Source organism: Neoarius graeffei, chromosome 27 (assembly GCF_027579695.1).
Source record: "Neoarius graeffei isolate fNeoGra1 chromosome 27, fNeoGra1.pri, whole genome shotgun sequence".
NCBI classification, from domain to species: Eukaryota; Metazoa; Chordata; class Actinopteri; order Siluriformes; family Ariidae; genus Neoarius; species Neoarius graeffei.
Genome location: NC_083595.1, coordinates 22,224,577 through 22,245,926, shown reverse-complemented (window position 1 = coordinate 22,245,926; position 21,350 = coordinate 22,224,577). Strand labels below are relative to the sequence as shown.

The window sequence follows — 21,350 nt, the reverse complement described above, 5'->3', positions numbered from 1 at the left end:
ATTAGGCATGTAATGAGTCACTCAGTGCATGATTTGATTTACAGTATTGGGTTCAGGATTCGAAAAAAAAAAAAGTATTAAATGAAAATATTATGACCAAAAAATGCAACATTTATCATTTATTCTTTATCAACTTCAATATTCCTTTTGTTAAAGTTTAAAGTTTCATTTTCTTAATAACCAACAATAATTATTTACCCACATTTGTCAAGGTTAGAGTAAAATATAATTGCCTATTAACTAAAATATTAAAAATGAAAAACGTTAATAACAAAGGCCTTTTCTTAATAAACTTTTATGAACATCTATCTCCATTTTTGTACTTTTTTCTTTAGCTTTCAACAGTCTGTAAAAAGAGAGCTCCAGTTTCTTCCAATTAGTTTTATAGTCAGTCTCACAACAGCTCTTTGTCATTTTAGATCAGTTTTTATTTTTATTTATTTTATTGTGTGTGTGTGTGTGTGGGGGGGGGGGGGGCATTAGAGCTGTGTAACTTTTGCCTTGGGTAAAGTTACATGTATTCCTGCTATTGTGTATTATTGCACCCTCTTGCTGTCTAAACAACACAATTACAGCGATAAAAACTAAGAGATTATGCTGCCTGATAATAATCATGATTTTTTTTTTTATCAGTTCAAATCATCATAAATTTGTGTCATGATTTATCATCATGTCTATTAACTACACTGTATTGCAGTCAATTTGAATCAGAAAAACTACATTATAAACATTACTCCAGGTTATAGAATGTAATGGAAATAAACTAAAGTGAATCCTGTTGAAACTGAAATGATTTGTTGATTCCAATTGGCTTCTCATGAGATGGTAAGAATGTTATCAGAAAGAATTTGTTGTTCTTGCTGTCGTTGTAGGCAACGCTACAGGTCGGGGGTCATGGTGAGAGGCTTAATCAGTGTCGTGAGGTGACACTCACCACCTATAAGTCAATCCCCATGCAGGTGGATGGAGAGCCATGCAAGCTGGCACCTTCCACTATCCACATCTCGCTCAGAAATCAGGCCAACATGGTGCAAAAAGCCAAGAGGAGGACCTCGATACCACTGCTGAATGAGTGAGCTATACAAAAACACTCGCACTCACTCAGTAGTGTTACCCCTAAGTTTATTGATTTGGGGACACCCCCCAAACTGTCACACACCCCTGTGTGCTGGCTGAGGATGGTCACCTGCAGGACCATTCCCTGCGGCTCCTATTACAGAGCATTTGGACCTGAACAAACAGTTAAGAGTCATATTTAAGTCCTCACATTTATTTTAGAGCAATAATTAGAACAATTTTTACAATAGAACTGCACTCCTGTTTTTTTTGGGGGGGGGGCTAAAATGTGTGCGTGGGTGTCCCAAAGTATGTAGGGGAAACACTGCTCAATCTGTTTTGTGTTTGTTGGGAGAGTTTTGATCCATTTTCTCAAATTTCATAATTTCCTCCAAAATCCTCATAAATGGCAAGCCTGGCCAAAGGAAATTATTATTGCTGTCTTTTTCTTTGTGGTTTTGTAAATGTCATATACAAGTGCTTCTGTGATTAGTGTGGTATTGACCCTTAATGTGTAGTAATTTATCACTGAGATAAGAATACTGGAAATGGAAAAGGCTAATAATCTCATTGTAAGAATTATGTGGTCAGGGTATGACTCCACCATTCTGTAGTACTGACTATGCTTTTATCATAGACAACACACACACAATATACTGGAAAGAAAAAAAACAAAACAAGGAAAGGTTGAGCACAATCAGTATGTTACTCTTTATTATTTGTTTGCATTAATCAGTATTTGAATGTGTGAGATTGTGATCAGGCACTGTCTCTTATAGTCAGCAGCCCATCCCAGAAAGGTTACGGATCCGAGTGAACCGTATCAGCATGCATGATTATGAAGATCTTCATTACCACAAAGAGAAACTTAAAGAAGCATGTAAGTACACACACACACTTTCAGTGCACCACATTATTGTTGTGGGTTTTTTGTTTCAGGGTTTTTTTTTTTTTTTTTAAATAAGGTCATAGATAGCTGATGCACTTTTGTAGGTACATTTGCTGCCTACAGCCCATCTGCCCATGCCCTTCTACCTACGGTACCTTATCCATTAGTGGAACTATGCACATGGTAAGTGGTCCCACATTGGACCACCACTTATCAATTATTATTTGGGTAGAAGACCATTTTTCTTACACCACTGATGGTGATATGGTGATGACATAGTAGTGGGAAGCAGTGGCTCATAACTGTAGACTTTGGTCAGGCAGGACATTAATTATCCATTCCATCCATTACCTGTAATCACTTATCCTGTGCAGGGTCATGGGCAAGCTGGAGCCTATCCCAGCTGACTATGGGCGAGAGGCGGGGTACACCCTGGACAAGTCGGCAGATCATTGCAGGACTGAAACATAGAGACACACAACCATTCACACCTACGGTCAATTTAGAGCCACCAATGGGCATGTGACGTCACAGCCGATCCAGATTGTGACAGACGCCATCTTGTCCGTCAAACGCCATATTTCCGCCTTCTACTTCTGGTTCTACTTCTGCTTCTACCTTTTCTTCTGGAAAACCCTACTATATACAATTCTACTACAACGGCTGCGGCTACAAGCTCTCCCTACCTGTGCATGTTTTTTATGTTTTTTGTGTGTATTTTTGCGTGTTGTTCGTCTGTACCGGACTTCAATATCCACTACAACCGTATGGACTTACTGGACATTGGTTTCCAGCAGAAAATGGCGGTTTGTAATGATTTCCATCGCATGCACAACATTCCGGTCGAGATAGCGAGACCAGCAGGGTCTCCGTGAATTGTTATCGGAAGCAAAGCGAAGGAGGCGGCGCCGGGAGCGGAAGCAAAAGCGAGGCTGCAGGCAGAGCCGGCCTGTTGACTAAGCTCAGAAAACAGCCACTCAAATCTCCACTGCTAAGCCTTTACCTCTCCAACGCCAGATCCGTGGTAAACAAGATGGACGATTTGGAATTACAGCTGGAATTACCTTATTCTATTCTATAATCGGCTGGTCAGTGCTATACTCAATACTTAAGTGACTTACCCATCCAATGAGGATTATTTTCTTGTTTACAAGATGTCACATCTGAGGGCGGCTGACAAATCCTGAATTTCTGTAAAGATAACTGTCCAGAGATTTATAAGCATGCAGTGCTTCACCACTGAACAGCGAGGGAAAGTTAATGAGGTAATTATACACGTCTGGGTATTCCGCTGGCAGTTCAAAATCCACTGACAGGGTCGTGAAAACTACGTCCGGTAAGCCATAAGGGTCACTAATCTGTAGATCGTTTATTTTAGACATATATCTAGTTATCTGTTCATTAGAAAAATGAGCCATGTAGTCCGTCGGTTGAAACTGATCCATTCTGTACACGAGTGCAGCAGTATTCAGCTGTGTTTTTTACCGACAAGATGGCGGCTGTGTACTTTCCGGTCACGTGACTGCAAGATCTCTATTAGCCTGACCTGCATGTCTTTAGACTGTGGGGGAAGCCAGAGCACCCAGAGGACACCCACCCAGACACGGGGAGAACATGCAAATTCCACACAGAAAGGCCCTCATTGGCCACTGGGTTTGAACCCAAAACCTTCTTGCTGTGAGGCGACAGTGCTAACCACTACACCACCATGCTGCCCTGGGCATTAATCATGACAGCATTAATTTGAGAGGCTGTCCTACTTGACTTATGTTATTGGCTACAGTCTAGTGAATATTTTAATATAACCTCATAGTAGACAGTTGAGAGTCAACAATATACAGTTATTCAGTGTACAGTCTAGCAAGTCAGTTTATGCGCTTTTAGAAGTACCTTTGTTCACCTTTGTTCAATATAGCAGATGTGTCACTGGGATGAACACAGAAGAGCTAATATCATTAACCAGAGTTTCAGCAGAGTTTTCAACCCAACTACATCTCAAAAAAACACACAAAAGATGTTAAACTTGCCCAGAACATTCAAGCATTAGTAAAGGCAGACAAATGTTTCTACTGTTTAAGAAGAAGGAGCTTAGTCTTTGTGTGGGGAAACAAGGTCACCGTGGAGCACACGGATTTCTGATGTACAGACACTATCCACTCTATCACCATCCACTCTATCACAATCCCCTTTCCAATCCTTCTCCCGATCTGTGCGATATATCTTACAGTAGAAATGGTTCTGTACGTCATAGACATGCTGTCTGCACTTACACCTTTGCAGAAGTTCATTAGATTTAATTGTGACATTGACAGCTGTTTTTTTTCTTTTAAACAAATTTGCAACCTTTCCATTAATTGTCCTATCTCCTCCTCCACTGAATATGTTCATAGTGTGTGCATGTGGGGCAGTATGATTCCCATCCCATTATGCATGTATTCGTGCTTTTTGCAGTTCATTTGGGACCACAAGGTGCAGTAATAACTCTGTGGAGCTAAATGGGGCAGTGAGGCCCTGTTGATGAGCCGTCACTCGTAATTGGGTAATGCATTGCAGATTCAGCAGCTATACTGGGATTTTAAACACTGTGTACACTTCAGACTATTATATGCAAGCTGTGTAATTTAATTGATGACCATAAAATTGATGAATTCTACTCCAATGAATTCTAAAGAAATGCACTCTTCTGTATGGCCACTCGAAAATGTTGCATTGCAAATTAGTACTCCAGTTGAGATTCTGATCGCTGACTGCCAACAGTAAAAAGTTCTGTAACGAGTTGAAATTCTGTGACTTTCTAATGTTAAAACAGACACGAGCTCTCTTTGGAACCATTGCTGCCTATATTCAAAATTTGTAATACCTAATTATTATTTGTTTACTGCAAAAGGCCTGCATTTTTTTTTTCAGATGGCAAACCAAATCTCATCTCATCTCATTATCTCTAGCCGCTTTATCCTGTTCTACAGGGTCGCAGGCAAGCTGGAGCCTATCCCAGCTGACTACGGGCGAAAGGTGGGGTACACCCCTGGACAAGTCGCCAGGTCATCACAGGGCTGACACATAGACACAGACAACCATTCACACTCACATTCACACCTACGGTCAATTTAGAGTCACCAGTTAACCTAACCTGCATGTCTTTGGACTGTGGGGGAAACCGGAGCACCCGGAGGAAACCCACGCGGACACGGGGAGAACATGCAAACTCCATACAGAAAGGCCCTCGCCGGCCACGGGGCTTGAACCCGGACCTTCTTGCTGTGAGGCGACAGCGCTAACCACTACACCACCGTGCCGCCCCGCAAACCAAATCTGTTAAACAAATAAAATACATTAGTTTCATGTAAAGACCCACTGTCCACTTTGTTACACATGTATTCTTCCATGAACATGTTTCTTTAATAGTCTTGTATCATTTTCTGACCACAGCTAATCTGGTTTGTGGACTTTTGTCAACTCGGCACAGACACGGAGGGGTTCAAAGATCCATGCACTAGTTGTACTAGTCCAACACCCACGAAAGCATAGTTTGTGCTTCAATAGATCTTTTGAAAATGCTTGAAATGAAAGCCTGACGTGTGTGTGTGTGTTGGTTTTCTTTTTTTTTTCTTCTTTCCCCCAGAACAGTAGAAGGTTCTTGGTTATTTGCAAGCTATCTACCAAACAAACAGGATGGAGTAGTAACCACAAAGAAATAATAATTGAAAGCATGCTTTATCATCTGTTTAAATAAAATTCCAACAAGGCTTAATTGAGAGAGACAGTTTTTAATGTAAAATTGTAAACAGTAAATTTAATACACTGACCAATCGTTGTGGACTGGAATGTCCCCATCAGTCAGTTCTGGTTTGGAGAGTATTTTCTAGTCTTTCACAGACTCGTATTCAAAATGAAAACATGAACCGTGTACGTTAACCCTCTGGGGTCGAGAACTTCACCGGCGAAGCTCAGCAGGTTTAGAATGAGTAGGTCCTGCCAACAGTAAAAAGTTCTGTAATGAGTTGAAATTCTGTGACTTTCTAATGTTAAAACAGACACGAGCTCTCTTTGGAGCCATTGCTGCCTATATTCAAAATGTTTAGATAAATATCTTTGAGTTTTTTATAATACAAGCATGATAAACATATTGACAAACTTTATACTTTACACTTTCCTGTGTGCCTACTGCCAAATAATATTATATATTTTTTAAATTATCTAAATTAGATGAAACATAAAACTTGTCACCTTACTCAGTCATACCAGAGTCAGAGCGCTGAGCGCCCACTTGCGCATTCATAAAAGACTATTCACATGGTAACAGCAAGATGATCACTTTCAGTTTCAATTGGTTTCTCTTTTGCTGTGGGAATGCCCACCATAAACAGGATAAAATCTTTCAGCCATAATTTAGGTTACCTGTTTGGATTTGTGAGATGGCGCTTCGGATGTTTCAGGACCGCAATTCAATTCATGATTCAGAGCAGCGACTCAATTCAATCTTGAGAACTGCAACACTGATGATGAGCGGTGTCATTTTGAACTTCAACTCGATCCGGCCGAAGATCAACTCGAGTAAGTGCAAATATTTCTTCTGTTTCTTATGAGGATATTGGTTGATATGCGTGTGCTGTAGTGCACACACAGGAAAAATGACTGAGCAATTTTTCCAGAGTTAAAAGCATTTTCCTCAAAAATGGTCAATTTTCTCTATTTTGAGATTAGAGAGTAAAATTTGGAGTTGGAGTGGGAGCAAAATTACAGAGTAATTGTGTAACAGAGTAACAGAGTTGGTTGTGGCTCTGAACCAGGCTTGTAGTACTCGAGTTCAGGACTCTGACTTGAGTCCGACTCGTGCCCTAATTTTAAGGACTAGTGACTTGACTTGGACTTGAGCACCGATGACTCAGACTTGGACTCGGACGCGTGCATTAACTGCATTCGGACTCGTAAATTAGAGACAAGGACTGATTTTTTTTTCTGCGTTTTTGTAACATGCCATAATAATTTGGCATAAGATTATATTAATTTTAATATTAATTTTATTCTAATTTTGTGCAAGAGAATGTACATTCACTTGTTCATATGTCATGTTCAGGAACAAACTAACGTTAATGGCACTAAAATGCCTGGAGAGAATGCCCCTAGGATTGTCTGCTTTGCTGATACAGACTTCTCGTGCAGTGGGAAAAAATATATATTACATGGATATTATTGTCGCTGAACTTGTGCTGAATACAAAAAAAGTCTTATGACTTTTTGAAAATACTGCTTAGATTTGTTGAAATTGACAACAAAATCAGAGCATGCCAAAATCATTAGTGTCAAAGTACCCTCAGACCCCAGAAAGTTAATCCTATGATGAGAATGTCCCAGCAACCAAATAATATCTGGTCAGCACCAGCTCTGTGGCACTCCTTTTACACTGATGGGAAGAGTAGAGGAGGTCCATGAAGTGTGGTTCGGACCATGGTGCAACACACAATAATGCAGTAGCACAGTACACAGGACTACATAAAGTCAAATGCATGAAGGTGCGGAACAAGTGCAAAAGTATGCAATAAATACTCAGGACAGTAACTGCACAAGACAATAACTACATAACACAATAAAAACAGATGACAAATATTCAGCATGCTACAAAGACAAGATAACACAGTATTGGGTGGAAGAAACCGGTGTCTGTAAACTCTAGTCTCTACCTTGTCAAGCAGCTGGGTAGAAAGAAAAGATGGAGAAAAATATGAAATACAGTCAGTAACTGTAGAGCCAGATAATATACCAATATATTAGTTGTGGTCAGTGAGTGTAGTTATTAGACATGTATATCTAATAAACTGGCTGGCAGCTCATAGAACAACCCCAATTCCAGAAAAGTTGAGACACTGTCTAAAACATAAATAAAAACAGAATGTGAAGGTTTGCAAATCATAGAAACTCTATATTTCATTCAAAATGGTACAAAGACAACATATCAAATGTTGAAACTGAGAAATTTTATTTTTTGAAAAATATATGCTCATTTTGAATTTGATGTCAGCAACACATTTCAGAAAAGTTGGAACAGGGGCAACAAAAGACTAAAAAAGTTGTGTAATGTTTAAAAAAAAAAAACTAATTTGGTTAATTGACAACTGGTCAGTAATATGATTTGGTATAAAAAGAGCATTCCAGAGAGGCTGAGTCTCTCAGAAGTAAAGATGGGGAGGTTCACCACTCTGTGAAAGACTGTGTGGGCAAACAGTGCAATAATTTAAGAATAACATTCCTCAATGTAAAATTGCAAAGAATTTGGGGATCACATCATCTATGTTACATAATATCATTAAAAGATTCAGAGAATTTGGAGAAATCTCTGTATGCAAGAGACAAGGCTGAAAACTGACATTGGATGCTTGTGAGCTTCAGGCCCTCAGGCAACACTGCATTAAAAGCAGACACGTGTCTGTAGTGGAAATCACTGTCTGGGCTCAGGAACACTTCAAAAAACCATCGTCTGTGAAAACAGTTCATTACCACATCCACAAATGCAAGTTAAAACCAGATATAAACAATATACAGTGGATATAAAAAGTGTACACACCTAGTTAAAAATGATAGGTTTTTCTGATACAAAAAAATGAGACCACAATAAATAATTTCAAAACTTTTCCCACCTTTAATGTGACCTATAACCTGTGCAATTCACTTGAAAAACAAACAAATCTGTTAGGGGGGAAAACATAAAAAAACAACAACGTACAATAAGCTGGTCGCATAAGTGTGCACACTCTTAAACTAATACTTTGTTGAAGCACCTTTTGATTTAATTACAGCATTCAGTCTTTTTGGGTACACACCTGCCATCAATTAAAAAATGACTCTGATTAACCCCAAATAAAGTTCAGACATTTACTCAGTTGCATCCTCCAGCAAAAGCCAGGGTTCACAGAGAGCTTACAAAGCATCAAAGGGATCTCATTGTTGAAAGGTACCAGTCAGGAGAAGGGTACAAAAAAAATTTCCACGGCATTAGATTTACTATGGAGCACAGTGAAGATAGTCATTAAGAAGTGGAGAAAATATGGGCCAACAGTGACATTACCGAGAACTGGACGTCTCTCCAAAATTGATGAAAAGATGAGATGAAAACTGGCCAGGGAGGCTGCCAAGAGGCCTACAGCAACACTGAAGGAGCTGCAGGAATTTCTGGCAAGTACTGGTTGTGTACTACATGTGACGACAATCTCCTGTATTTTCCATACAGTTGTGGTCAGAAGTTTACATACAGTGACATGAATGTCATTTTAGATACAAATGTCATGGCAATATTTGGGCTTTCAGTAATTTCTTTGATCTGTTCTTTTTCTGTGGCAGAATGATTGTGCAGCATGTTTAATTAAAAACATCTATAATTTAAAAAAAAACACCAGAATTTGGTGCACAAGTTTTAATTTTCTTTGGGTTTTCTGAAATCAACACGGTCAAAATTATACATACAGGGTCAAAAATTTACATACACTCACTTAGATTATTAATTCAGAGGTGCTGAAACTTCCAAAATGTCTCTTATCTTGCCAAGGCCGAGGTCTCTTAACTTCCTGTTAGTGATCATGATTGACTACAGCTGGTAGCTTCTCTGTGCCTTCATAAAAAGGGTTTGTTTACAAAACTCATTAGATTGACCAAAACCCAGTAAAATGGAAAAGTCCAAGGAGCTCAATGCAGATCTGAGAAAGAGGATCGCAGATATACACAACTCCGGAATGTCTCTTGGAGCCATTTCTAAACAACTGCAAATTCCAAGATCAGTTCAAACAATTGTATCCAAGTTATTGTGAGGTGTAGTCACTTTGCCAAGCCACTTTGCTTCAAGGAAACCCAAACTGTCACCCTCAGCTGAAAGGAAATTGGTTTGGATGGTCAGGAACAACCTGGGAACCACCGTGGCACAGCCTTGCCATGAACTGGAAGCTGATGGATCACTGTCTACAGTTCAGATCACCATGGACTAAGAGGCTGCTATCCAAGAAATAACCCCCTGCTCCAAAATTGACACCTTCAAGCTTAACTAAAGTTTGAAGCTGACCACATGGACAAAGAAAAAGCCTTCTGGAGGATAGTTGTGTGGTCACATGAGACAGAGATTGAGTTGTTTACCACAATGACCACTATGTACAGAGGGACACCGTACCCTGTGGTGGTGGTAGGATCATCATGCTCTGAGGCTGTTTTACTGCCAGTGGAACTGGTTCATTGCACAAAGTGGATGGAATAATGAAGAAGGATGACTACCTCAGAATTCTTCAGCATAAACCATCAGAAACTTGAACATGACTTGGGACATGGGAGTTACAACAGGACAATGAACACAAACACGCATCAGAGCTGGTTGTGGAGGATAAAGCAGGCTAACATTAAGCTTAAAACAAGTCCTGACTTCAACCCTTTTGAGAATATATGGACCGTGCTTATAAATCAAGTACGTACCAAGAAAAAAAATTTAATTGAACTCTTCCAATTCTACCACGAAGAGTCGTAAAATATCCAACCAGAATTTTGCCAGAAGCTTGTTCATGGTAAACAAAAATGTTTGGTCAATGTGAATGTTGCAAAGAGACATTTTACCCAAATATTAGGTGTGTTGTATGTAAATCTTTTGACCCTGTATGTATAATTTTGACCCTGTGTTCATTTCAGAAAACCCAAAGAAAATTAAAGCTTAAGCACCAAATTGTGGTGGTGGTGTTTTTTTTATTAAAGATGTTTGCTGTACGTTCGGCCACAGAAAAAAAAAAAAACAGTTCAAAGAAATTACTGAAAGGTCAAATATTGCCATGACATTCATGTCACTGTATGTAAACTTCTGACCACAACTGTATGTCTGGACGATGAGATAGGGTTTAAAAAAAAAAAAAAAACACATCCAGGCCTGGCTAAATTTTGCAAAAAAAATACATCGGCTGTCCCAAAAGCATGTGGAAAAATGTGTTATGGTCTGATGAAACCAAGGTTGAACTTTTTGGCCACAATTCCAAAAGGTATGTTTGGCGCAAAAACAACAGTTCACATCACCAAAAGAACACCATACCCATGGTGAAGCATGGTGGTGGGAGCATCATATTTTGGAGTTGTTTTTCTTCAGCTGGAACAGGGGCTTTAATACAGGTGGAGGGAATTATGAACAGTTCTAAATACCAGTCAATTTTGGCCCAAAACCTTCAGGTGTCTGCTAGAAAGCTCAAGATGAAGAGGAATTTCATCTTTCAGCATGACAGTGACCCCAAAAAGTTTTGGAATGGCCCAGCCAAGCTTTAATCCAATTGAAAATCTGTGGGGTGACCTGACACAATAAGATCAAGATGAAAACTCATCTCGCAGTATCGAGAAGGAACAGGCTAAATGAAAGATCTGTCGAGAAATCCAGATTAAAAGCAGCGCAAACCTTAGCGAGTTTGGATACACAAGGAGGAGAACAAATGTGGGTCAACTTTACCACTGTGCACAAGAGATGCCCTCGCAATCTGACAGATTTGGAGCGCTTTTGCAAGGAAGAGTGGGCAAATATTGCCAAGTCTAGATGTGGCAGGCTGATAGACTCCTATCCAAAAACACTGATTGCTGTAATTAAATCAAAAGGTGCTTCAACAAAGTATTAGTTTAAGGGTGTGCACACTTATGCAACCAGCTTATTGTACATTTTTAATTTTTTTTCCCCCTAACAGATTTGTTTGTTTTTCAATTGAATTATACAGGTTATAGATCACATTAAAGGTGGGAAAAGTTTTGAAATTATTTATTGTGGTCTTTTTTTTTTTTTTACATCAGATCTTTTATGATGGACTGAGGCGAAGTGGAAAATTGCCCCGACATCTGATGAATCAAAAGTAAAAAATTCTTTTTAGAAATCACGGACACCGCATCCTCCAAGCTAAAGAAGAGAGGGACCATCTGGGTTGTTATCAGTGCACAGTTCAAAAGCCAGCATCTGTAATGGTATGAGGGTGCATTAGTGCACATGACACGGGTAGCTTGTACATCTGGGAAGGCATCGGTAGTGCTGAATGTTTACACGTTTCAAAGCAATATGCTGCCATCCAAACAAAATCTTTTTCATGGAAGGCCTACCTTCTTTCAGCAAGACAATGCCAAACTGCTTTCTGCACAAAACTGCATGGTTCTGTAGTAAAGGAGTCCAGGTGCTAAACTGGCCTGCTTGCTGTCCAGACCTGTCTCCCATTTAAAATATTTGGCGCATTATGAAGTGCAAAATACAACAAAGGCGACCTGAACTGTTAAGCAACTGAAATTGTATATCAGGTAAGAATGGGACATCATTTCTCTTTCAAAACTACAGCAATTGGTCTCCTCGGTTCCCAAACGTTTACAGAGTGTTGTTAAAAGTAGAGGTGATGCAACACAGTGGTAAACATGCCCCTGTCCCAACTTTTTTGAAAGGTGTTGCTGACATCAAATTCAAAATGAGCATATGTTTTTCAAAAAACAACAAAATTTCTCAGTTTCAACATTTGATATGCTGTCTTTGTACTATTTTCAATGAAATACAGGGTTTCCATGATTTGCAAATTATCGCATTCTGTTTTTATTTACAGTTTACACAGCGTCCCAGCTTTTTTTGAAATTGGGGTTGTACACAGTATACCTGGGTATTCAATCCTCAGTACATTATGCAATCAGCAAATCTGAAATGATACTAATTTGATGAATGTCTTTACTCTTTTCCAACACTAGATGTCAGTACATGACAGCATCAACCCTTTTCATGTGTACGCCCACCCACCCCACAAACTGTTTTTGAGACAACAGGTTAACATTAACTTACAAAAGGCTACAAAACTACACTAAATACAGCACAGCACAGTATTGTGCAAAGTGCACGGTTCATAAAGATAATGTCATTGTCACAGCCAGAGCTCTGAGCTGTTCTCTGTACTTGCTTCCACTGATAATGAACATAAAACATATCTGGCTCTCGTCACTGGTGCTGTCACACTCTTTCCACCTCTAAAGAGCTTACACAACACTGGAAACAAGCTGAGAGGGGTTGAAAGAAAGAGATAGAAAGTGGGGAAGGGAGAGAAAGAGGGATTGAGAGGGAGGAAAAAAGAACAAGCCTGAATTAAATTAGAGCATGCCTGTTCTGATGTTGCTAAGCAACCGAACATTCCTGACTAAAGAACTCTCTGACACTCTGTTCTCTCTCTCTGATTAGGAGACTTTCAGTTCTCTAAAAGCAATTTTTTCATTGCGCTTATTAATGTAATAGCTCACAAATCACTAAAGACATGGCTAAATGGCTGAACCTCTTACAGGCACATCAGGAACAAGTTCTTCTACCATGACAACAGAAGTAAAGCCAGTTAAACTCTGCTGTTCCATTTACATGTACCGATTTGATTGTAGATTTAATTCAGAGGAACTTAACCAGTGAGACAGAACATAATCCAATCCAAGAAAAAGGCTTACAGCGATAAAACAGTCTTACAGCCTAGTGTGTATGCACTGTTTCAAAATCCCAGAATCACTGTACTGCTCACACTACATTTATTACTGCTTGGTCTTGCTGATATAGTTGTGTACAACACAACGTATTTGAGCAAGGATAAGGCTGACACGCTACAAAGTTTTTCAGATGGAGGGACCAAGGTATCTGAGGTATACATCTGGTTCCAAAAATCTAATGGTCACCCAAGAATAAGTGAGAACTGTGTATAATACAGTGCTTGAAAAACCTCATGTCCGATTGTCCAAGACAACTAAACTCTGTGCAAGGATGAGTAAAACTTTCATGGTGATCCTCTGATTAGACAACAAATTTAGTGCTGGCAACCTAAGCAACACAGGCACTAAGAGAGCAGGGAACCAGTCTAAAGTAGCTTGTCTTGTTTCACGGGAAATGCATTAAAGAGTTTTATTCATCAACATGACAATATATATAAAAGTACCAAAAATATTTTGAGGAAATCATTCAAATTTCCTTGTTTTTGGTTATAATTTGTTGAAGTATGCATGTGTTCGAGTGTACTGGAAAATCTCGGCTCAGAGGGGTCCATGTAATGATGTAATTATACCAGTTGGCTAAGGGTGATGAGGGTCAAGGACATCGTGTGCCAGCAGCGCGGTTGAGGTGGGCAGTTGTCAAACTTGGAACTTTTTATACCACGATTGGAGTTAATAATAAACGATACCATTGAATAATGTAATATAAAATATGGGTCTGTCTCAGAAACTGGTCTCTCATTTGGGACATTATGGTCAAAAAATACATTTTCTAATTTTCTTTTTTTTTTTTGCATTTACCTAACACTCAATGTTTCGTTTGTCATGCTTAATAAGAATAAAGATAGTATGTTGCTTTATCTGGCCTCCACTATGGAAAATTGTTTTGATTACAATTCAAATGCTTTTGTAAAATTGATTTACATGAAGAATTAAAGCCCCTCCTTCACAGATGAGTGAAAATATTGAATAAATTTCCTTTTTGATTGTTTGGGTTAAAAATGCCAAGTTATTATGACTGAATTGATTATTCACTTAAATATGAATAATATGATACATTTTGGGTATCTGATATGATGAAATAGGACAATAGGACACAATGGAAAAATCAAGAACACACCGGAAAGATGAGAATAACGGCGCTGGTAAAAGAACAGCGACTGTACTGGCTGAAGGTTGCGCGGGTCTCTGCTGCAGCGTGCGAGCAACGGGACATCACTACCGTACCGGACGGAGCACGAGGCAGGGGCGGGGCAAAATGACTGGCCGTAGATTCTATCAAAAGTTCGATCTAAATTGACCATGGCTGCAAAATATTGGCCAAAAATATGCAAACACTATGAAATATGAAAGTAGGATGAAAAAGAAACATTCTGTTGCCTTATACTGCAAGAATAAAACAAAATAAAACTGTCAAAACTCACCTTTTCAGTGATAACATCCGAACAGGTCACTCGTGTAACAGAAAGAACGCAAATGGAAGCACGATCAACTTCTAACTGATGGAGTGGAAAATTCCATTCTACACATGCAAGTTGTTAATGTGTGTCCTTCCCCGCGCACACAACACGCTACGATAAAAAATAGACCACAACTCATTTTATAGCTCAGAAATTCATACAAGACCAGCTACCATTGTAACATATTCTGTAAGAAACATATACTATACCTAACTTTCAGCTTTCATTTTAAAAAACAAAATCGCAGATTTATAACTAAATTTTTATAATGGCGTAGTGATTTTAAGTTAGTACTTTTAGTGAGGTAGTGACCTTGACCCTGAGGTTTTCCGTTTAGATCAAAACACACGATCGTATTGGTTTTTGGTATGTGGAAAATGGAGTTACAACAGTGATCAAATATTTTGCATGATGTTTTATTACGGTTATGATTATTCTGTGAGCGCACCAATCCTTAGGTGTATAAAGTTACAACTTAAAATACAATTAGTGATACAGTGGGGAAAACAAGTATTTGATCCCTTGCTGATTTTGTTGGTTTGGCCACTAATAAAGACTCGATCAGTCTGTAATATTAATGGTAGGTGTAGTCTAACATGCTGAGACAGAATATCACAAAGAAAATCAAGAAATCGACTTTAAAGAATTTATATTAATTTATTTGCATTTTATTGAGGAAAATAAGTATTTGAACCCTCTTGCCAAAAGGACTTAGTACTTTGTGGCAAACCCCTTATTAGCAAGCACAGAGGTCAGACGTTTTTTGTAGTTGATGACCAGGTTTCTGCACATATTAGGAGGAATTTTGGTCCACTCTTCTTTGCAAATGACCTCTAAATCATCAAGATTCCGTGGCTGTCGCTTGGCAACTCTGAGCTTCAGCTCTCTCCATAGATTTTCTATAGGATTCAGGTCCGGAGACTGGCTGGGCCACTCCATGACCTTGATATGTTTCTTCTTCAGCCATTCCTTGGTTGTCTTGGCTGTATGCTTTGGGTCATTATCCTGCTGGAAGACCCATCCACTACCCATTTTAAGCTTCCTGGCAGAGGGAAGGAGGTTTTCACTTAGGATTTTACGGTACATGGCTCTGTCCATCCTCCCATTGATACGGTGAAGTAGCCCTGTGCCCTGTGCAGAAAAACACCCCCAAAGCATAATGTTACCACCTCCATGCTTGACAGTGGGGATGGTGTTCTTGGGGTCATAAGCAGCATGTCTCTCCCTCCAGACACGACGGGTTGAATTGATGCCAAAGAGCTCAATTTTGGTCTCATCTGACCATAACACCTTCTTCCAGTCAATCTCCAAGTCATTCAGATGTTCATTGGCAAAGTTCAGGCGGGCCTGCACATGTGCTTTCTTAAGCAGGGGTACTTTGCGAGCACTGCAAGATGTTAGACCATTGCGGTGTAAAGTGTTACCAACTGTTTGCTTGGTGACTGTGATCCCAGCTGCTTTAAGATCATCCACTAACTCTGCCCGTGTTGTATTAGGTCTATTTCTCACCGTTCTCATGATCCTGGAAACCCCACGAGGTGAGATCTTGTTTGGAGCCCCAGACCTAGGTCGATTGATGATCATGTTGTGAGTCTTGTACTTGCGCACAATTGCACCAATAGTTGTCACCTTAACGCCCAGCTTCTTGCTAATGGTTTTGTAGCCCATACCGGTCTTGTGCAGGTCTACAATCTTCTCCCTTAAATCCACAGAAAGCTCTTTAGTCTTTCCCATGTTGGAGAGTTTGGAGTCTGACAAACTGATTGATTCTGTGGCCAGGTGGCTTTTATACAAGTCATTAGTGATATCAGGTGTCTTCAATTTAGGTGACAAGGTAATTTGGAGAGTCTAACTTGTCTGTATTAACAAGAACTCTTGATGGTTACTAGGGGATCAAATACTTCTTTTTCTCAATAAAATACAAATAAATTAATATAGATATTTAAAAGTTATTTTCTGGATTTTCTTTTTGATATTCTGTCTCCACATGTTAGAATACACCTACCATTAAAATTACAGACTGATCAAGTCTTTCTTAGTGGGTAAACCAACAAAATCAGCAAGGGATCAAATACTTGTTTTCCCCACTGTAACTGTAGACTTTTCAGTGGACTACAACCTTTTTAAGGGAATGCGATGTAGTCAACCATTTATCATGTCCCAGATCAAGCCGCCATTTTTCCACAAATTTGCAGAATTTTTGCCAAATTCTGAAGCGTATTCACATCAAAGATTTAGTTTTATCTGTATTATTTCTTTCATCATTTTATTTCAAATTAAAATTCAAAACCGTATAGTTTATTGACTGTGAGTATATTTAGTGGGGTACCCCCACAGTACCCAAAGATTTGTATTGTTTTTGATGGTTTCATATATTTCGTAATGATATTTTTATTTTCTAAATATTTATCAATATGCCACCATTGTGGCACAGGAGCCTGAGATTGGTAGACAGCCAACAAAGGGTGTCTCCCATTGGTTGTAAATCATGACATAAAAATTGTAAACACATACTGGACCCACTGATTGGCTGTTCACATACTGAAGCCAAGCGGAGAGGTCCGGCTTCTGTTGCTGTTGTCCGAAAAAAGCTACAGCTAAAAAAAGTTCTACTATCGGATTACTTGGACAGTCTTAATCAGAAAGAAGCGAAGGGTATATATACACGGAAATTAGAATTTATTAGCAGTCATGATTAGTACAAATTCCTCGAAACGACTGGAGTGACGGTGCAGATTTGTGGCCTAGCGTTAGCATTAGCTACACGTTGGAATATACCTTCTTTTTCCCCAAAAAGTCCCAACACAGAAGAACAGTTTAAAAAAAATTACAGAAGCAAGAAAACCGGCTTTGTGTAAAGACTTTTTCCCGACATCAGCTTTTGGGACCATAACGTTGCGAAAGCCAAAGCATTTACTCTCAAAGGGCTCTGATCTAAACTGTGGGCTGGACGGTATCCCTGCCCCCCTCCATGTCTCATCAACCCCAAGGACCTCTAGTTAAGACAGCTATCTGCACTCTGTCATTTATACAGTGATGCTTATTATTGTTAAAACAATATCTGAAGTGTTATTATTTGTAAAATAACAAAATATCTTGTTCTAGACTTTCAAACAATATTGTAAGATTTTATTGTAATTTTATCTAATAGTGGATGGTACAATAATTACAAACGCTAACAGAATTGGCACATTTCAGTTGTAACTATAGTCATATAGTAACTGTAATTACCTTTGTAATAATAATTTCAATAAACACTTAATGTTCAGTTCCCTTTTCATTAATTCTCGAATCAAAGGCACAGCTGAGTCACACAGGTTGATCAGTGTGTAACGGATAATAACAATTTTATCCAAAATAGTTTTTCCTGCGGCGGCACGGTGGTGTAGTGGTTAGCGCTGTCGCCTCACAGCAAGAAGGTCCGGGTTCGAGCCCCGTGGCCAGCGAGGGCCTTTCTGTGCGGAGTTTGCATGTTCTCCCCGTGTCCGCGTGGGTTTCCTCCGGGTGCTCCGGTTTCCCCCACAGTCCAAAGACATGCAGGTTAGGTTAACTGGTGACTCTAAATTGACCGTAGGTGTGAATGTGAGTGTGAATGGTTGTCTGTGTCTATGTGTCAGCCCTGTGATGACCTGGCGACTTGTCCAGGGTGTACCCCGCCTTTCGCCCGTAGTCAGCTGGGATAGGCTCCAGTTTGCCTGCGACCCTGTAGAACAGGATAAAGCGGCTACAGATAATGAGATGAGATGAGTTTTTCCTGCCTTAGTCGGTTTATTTCCATGACACATGCATGCAGCTGTTGTAAAGTTCAGTGTGTTTGTGTAGAACTCTCTTGAACTGTAGGTTAATTTCTATACTCTGGTTCCACGGTGACATTTTGCACAGGACTGTGTTCCTTTGATAATAGAAACAAAGCTGCATCATTATTATTATTATTATTATTATTATTATTATTATTATTATTATTATTATTATTATACTCATTCAAAGCGCTCCACAACTTAATATACTTTGTTATTCATTCCTCTGCTACTAGAACTTACTTCTGTCTGAATGTGTCTGCATAGATTGGTGTTATGTTTTTGTGGATTTATGATAATTATGCTGCTTCACCTATTTAAAAAAAATGAACTGCATTTTGTCCTCTCCAAAATAAAATAAAGCTCTGGACAAGTGAAATTGTTTTTCGGGCAAGTATGTTTTGGGTGCTGCTTGCCCAAGGCTGGGAGATTTTTTTCGAGGACTGTAATATGAATGTTTTCCCAAAATGGAGCCTTAAAAGCTTGCTGTGCCAAGTGCAAAAACAAGAGAGAAGAATTTTAAAAAGTATATAAAGGGCAGATTATGGATTTTTGGGCTTGACACCAAATAAGCATTCATGCTCTTGCCAGAACTGTGCAATCACAAGTTTCTCCTGAAATAAGTGCAACTCCATGGAAGTAGTTTCAACATATTTGTTAGAAACAACAGAGAGCCAAGTTGAACATACAGGACCAGTCAAAAGTTTGGACACACCTAATCATTGATGGGTTTTTTTCTGTATTTTGACCATTTTCTACATTGTAGAACAATAATGAATACACCAAAACTATGAAATAACATGGAGCATATATGGAATTATGTGGTAAACAAAAATAAAAAAAAATAGATTTCATAATTTAGATTCTTCAAAGTATCCAGCGTTTACCTTGATGACGCTTTGCACACTACTACACTAGTGGCATTATCTTAACCAGCTTCGTGAGGTAGTCCCCTGGAATGTTTTTCAATTAACAGTTGTGCCTCATTAAATGTTAATTAATGGACCGTCTTGCCATTCTTAATGCATTTAAGAGCATTGAATAGTAAATAATAAAAATACATTTGTGTAATAGGATTGTAGTAATCCATATTATGTCAAAAACCACTCAACTAAGTAAAGAGAAACGACATCCATCATTACTTTAAGACGTGAAGTGTCTCTTTTATTTATAAGAATAAAGGAAAACCATTGAATTAGAACTATTGAACTTTTGACTGGTTCTGTATGTGTTAGTACTTCAGACTAGTATTACAATACAGTGGTACAGTTAGACAGGTTAAAGGAGACTGACTGCTTTATCTTTAAATTATTTCTAAAGCTGGAAGATTACTGTTCATGCTATTCAGACCTGGAGAAGCAAAGCTATTTCACGTTCTGGTTCTGATTCAAGCCCCAATAAAAAAAAAAAATACAATGTGGTACCTAACTTCTGCTTCATCTGCTCTAAACATCAAAAAGGCCAGAGCCAATTTGAGTTCAGCCAGCTGTTGAGTTCTGGCTGGTCTCCAGTATTTTCCATTAGGAATCTCCTTTTAGAACTGACCCTGATGAAGTCAAAATTGAGCAGTGCATTAGTTTCGAGTGAGCATGATATAATAATGGGCTCAGTGAAAAGAGAAATTGCTTCCATTAATCAAACATGCAATATCTATTGATTAGTATGTTGTTTCCTGGCTGTGATGAGAAAATGAACCTGCTTAAAAATAAACTGCTTGGTAACATTCTAAGTGCTTTCTTCTGGTTTATCTTGCTTTCTCTGAATCGGCCTCCTCAAAATGATTAAAATTCTCACCTTATTATACAAAAATGCATTAATAAATGTCATGAGCTCACAAACCTTTGCTCAGAGGAATTGCTTTGATATTATCAACAGCAATAATGGCTCTGAATGAGGTCTCTTTATATCCTTAATCTAACATGTAGCCCCTTTAATTTTTTTCTTTTTTTTCAGGAAATTTGTGATTACATTTTAATGGAATTTAAAGTAACTATGGTGTTTTGTTTTCAGGGGTGGACAAATTGTTAGTCTTGAAGCCGAGGGCAAGCTGAGCTGGGGGTGGGGGGGGTGGGGGGGTGTTAATGTCTCGACACCAGTGATGGCCATGGCCAGAGGCATTATGTTTTCAGGTTGTCCGTCTGTATGTCTGCTTCTAATGAACGTGATCTCTCAAGAATGCATTGAGGGAATTTATTTTTTTTTTTTTATTTGGTACAAATGTTCGGTTTGACTCAAAGCTTATCAGATTAGATTTTGCTGGTCAAAGGTCAGAATTTAAGGTCACTGTGGCCTTATACTTCCCATTATTGTGAACACGATATCTCAAGAACACCTTGAGGGAACGTCTTCAAATTTGGTAGAAATGTTCAGTTGGACTCAAAGATGAACTTATTACATTTTGCTGGTCAAAGGTCAAATTCACTGTGATCTCATGTTCTTGTGAACACAATACATCAGGAACACCTTGAGGGAGTTTGAAACTGAACTGGTTCATGGAGGCACACACCCGCAAAGTGGTAATTCTAGTTATTTGTAGTTGGCTGGTGGGCAATTAGTTTCAACAGCCAGAAAAAGTAAAGGAAAAACTACTCTATATTGTTTTTTGCACACCATAAGTTTTGATTTGGTGTGTATGTTTAAATGTAGTGCTCATTATGGTGGTTTGAAGCA

General features: G+C 38.9%; 1 protein-coding gene across 9 annotated transcripts in view; it reads left to right on the top strand.

Moving 5' to 3' along the window:
* Positions 1-21,350, top strand: part of dgkza (diacylglycerol kinase, zeta a) — a 502,369-nt gene that overhangs the window by 370,649 nt on the left and 110,370 nt on the right. For all 9 annotated transcript variants that reach the window (XM_060911482.1, XM_060911485.1, XM_060911483.1 and 6 more), the window contains 2 exons: positions 873-1,072; positions 1,836-1,936. In XM_060911482.1, the coding sequence (XP_060767465.1) occupies positions 873-1,072; positions 1,836-1,936 (301 nt within the window). The remainder of the gene's footprint in view (positions 1-872; positions 1,073-1,835; positions 1,937-21,350) is intronic.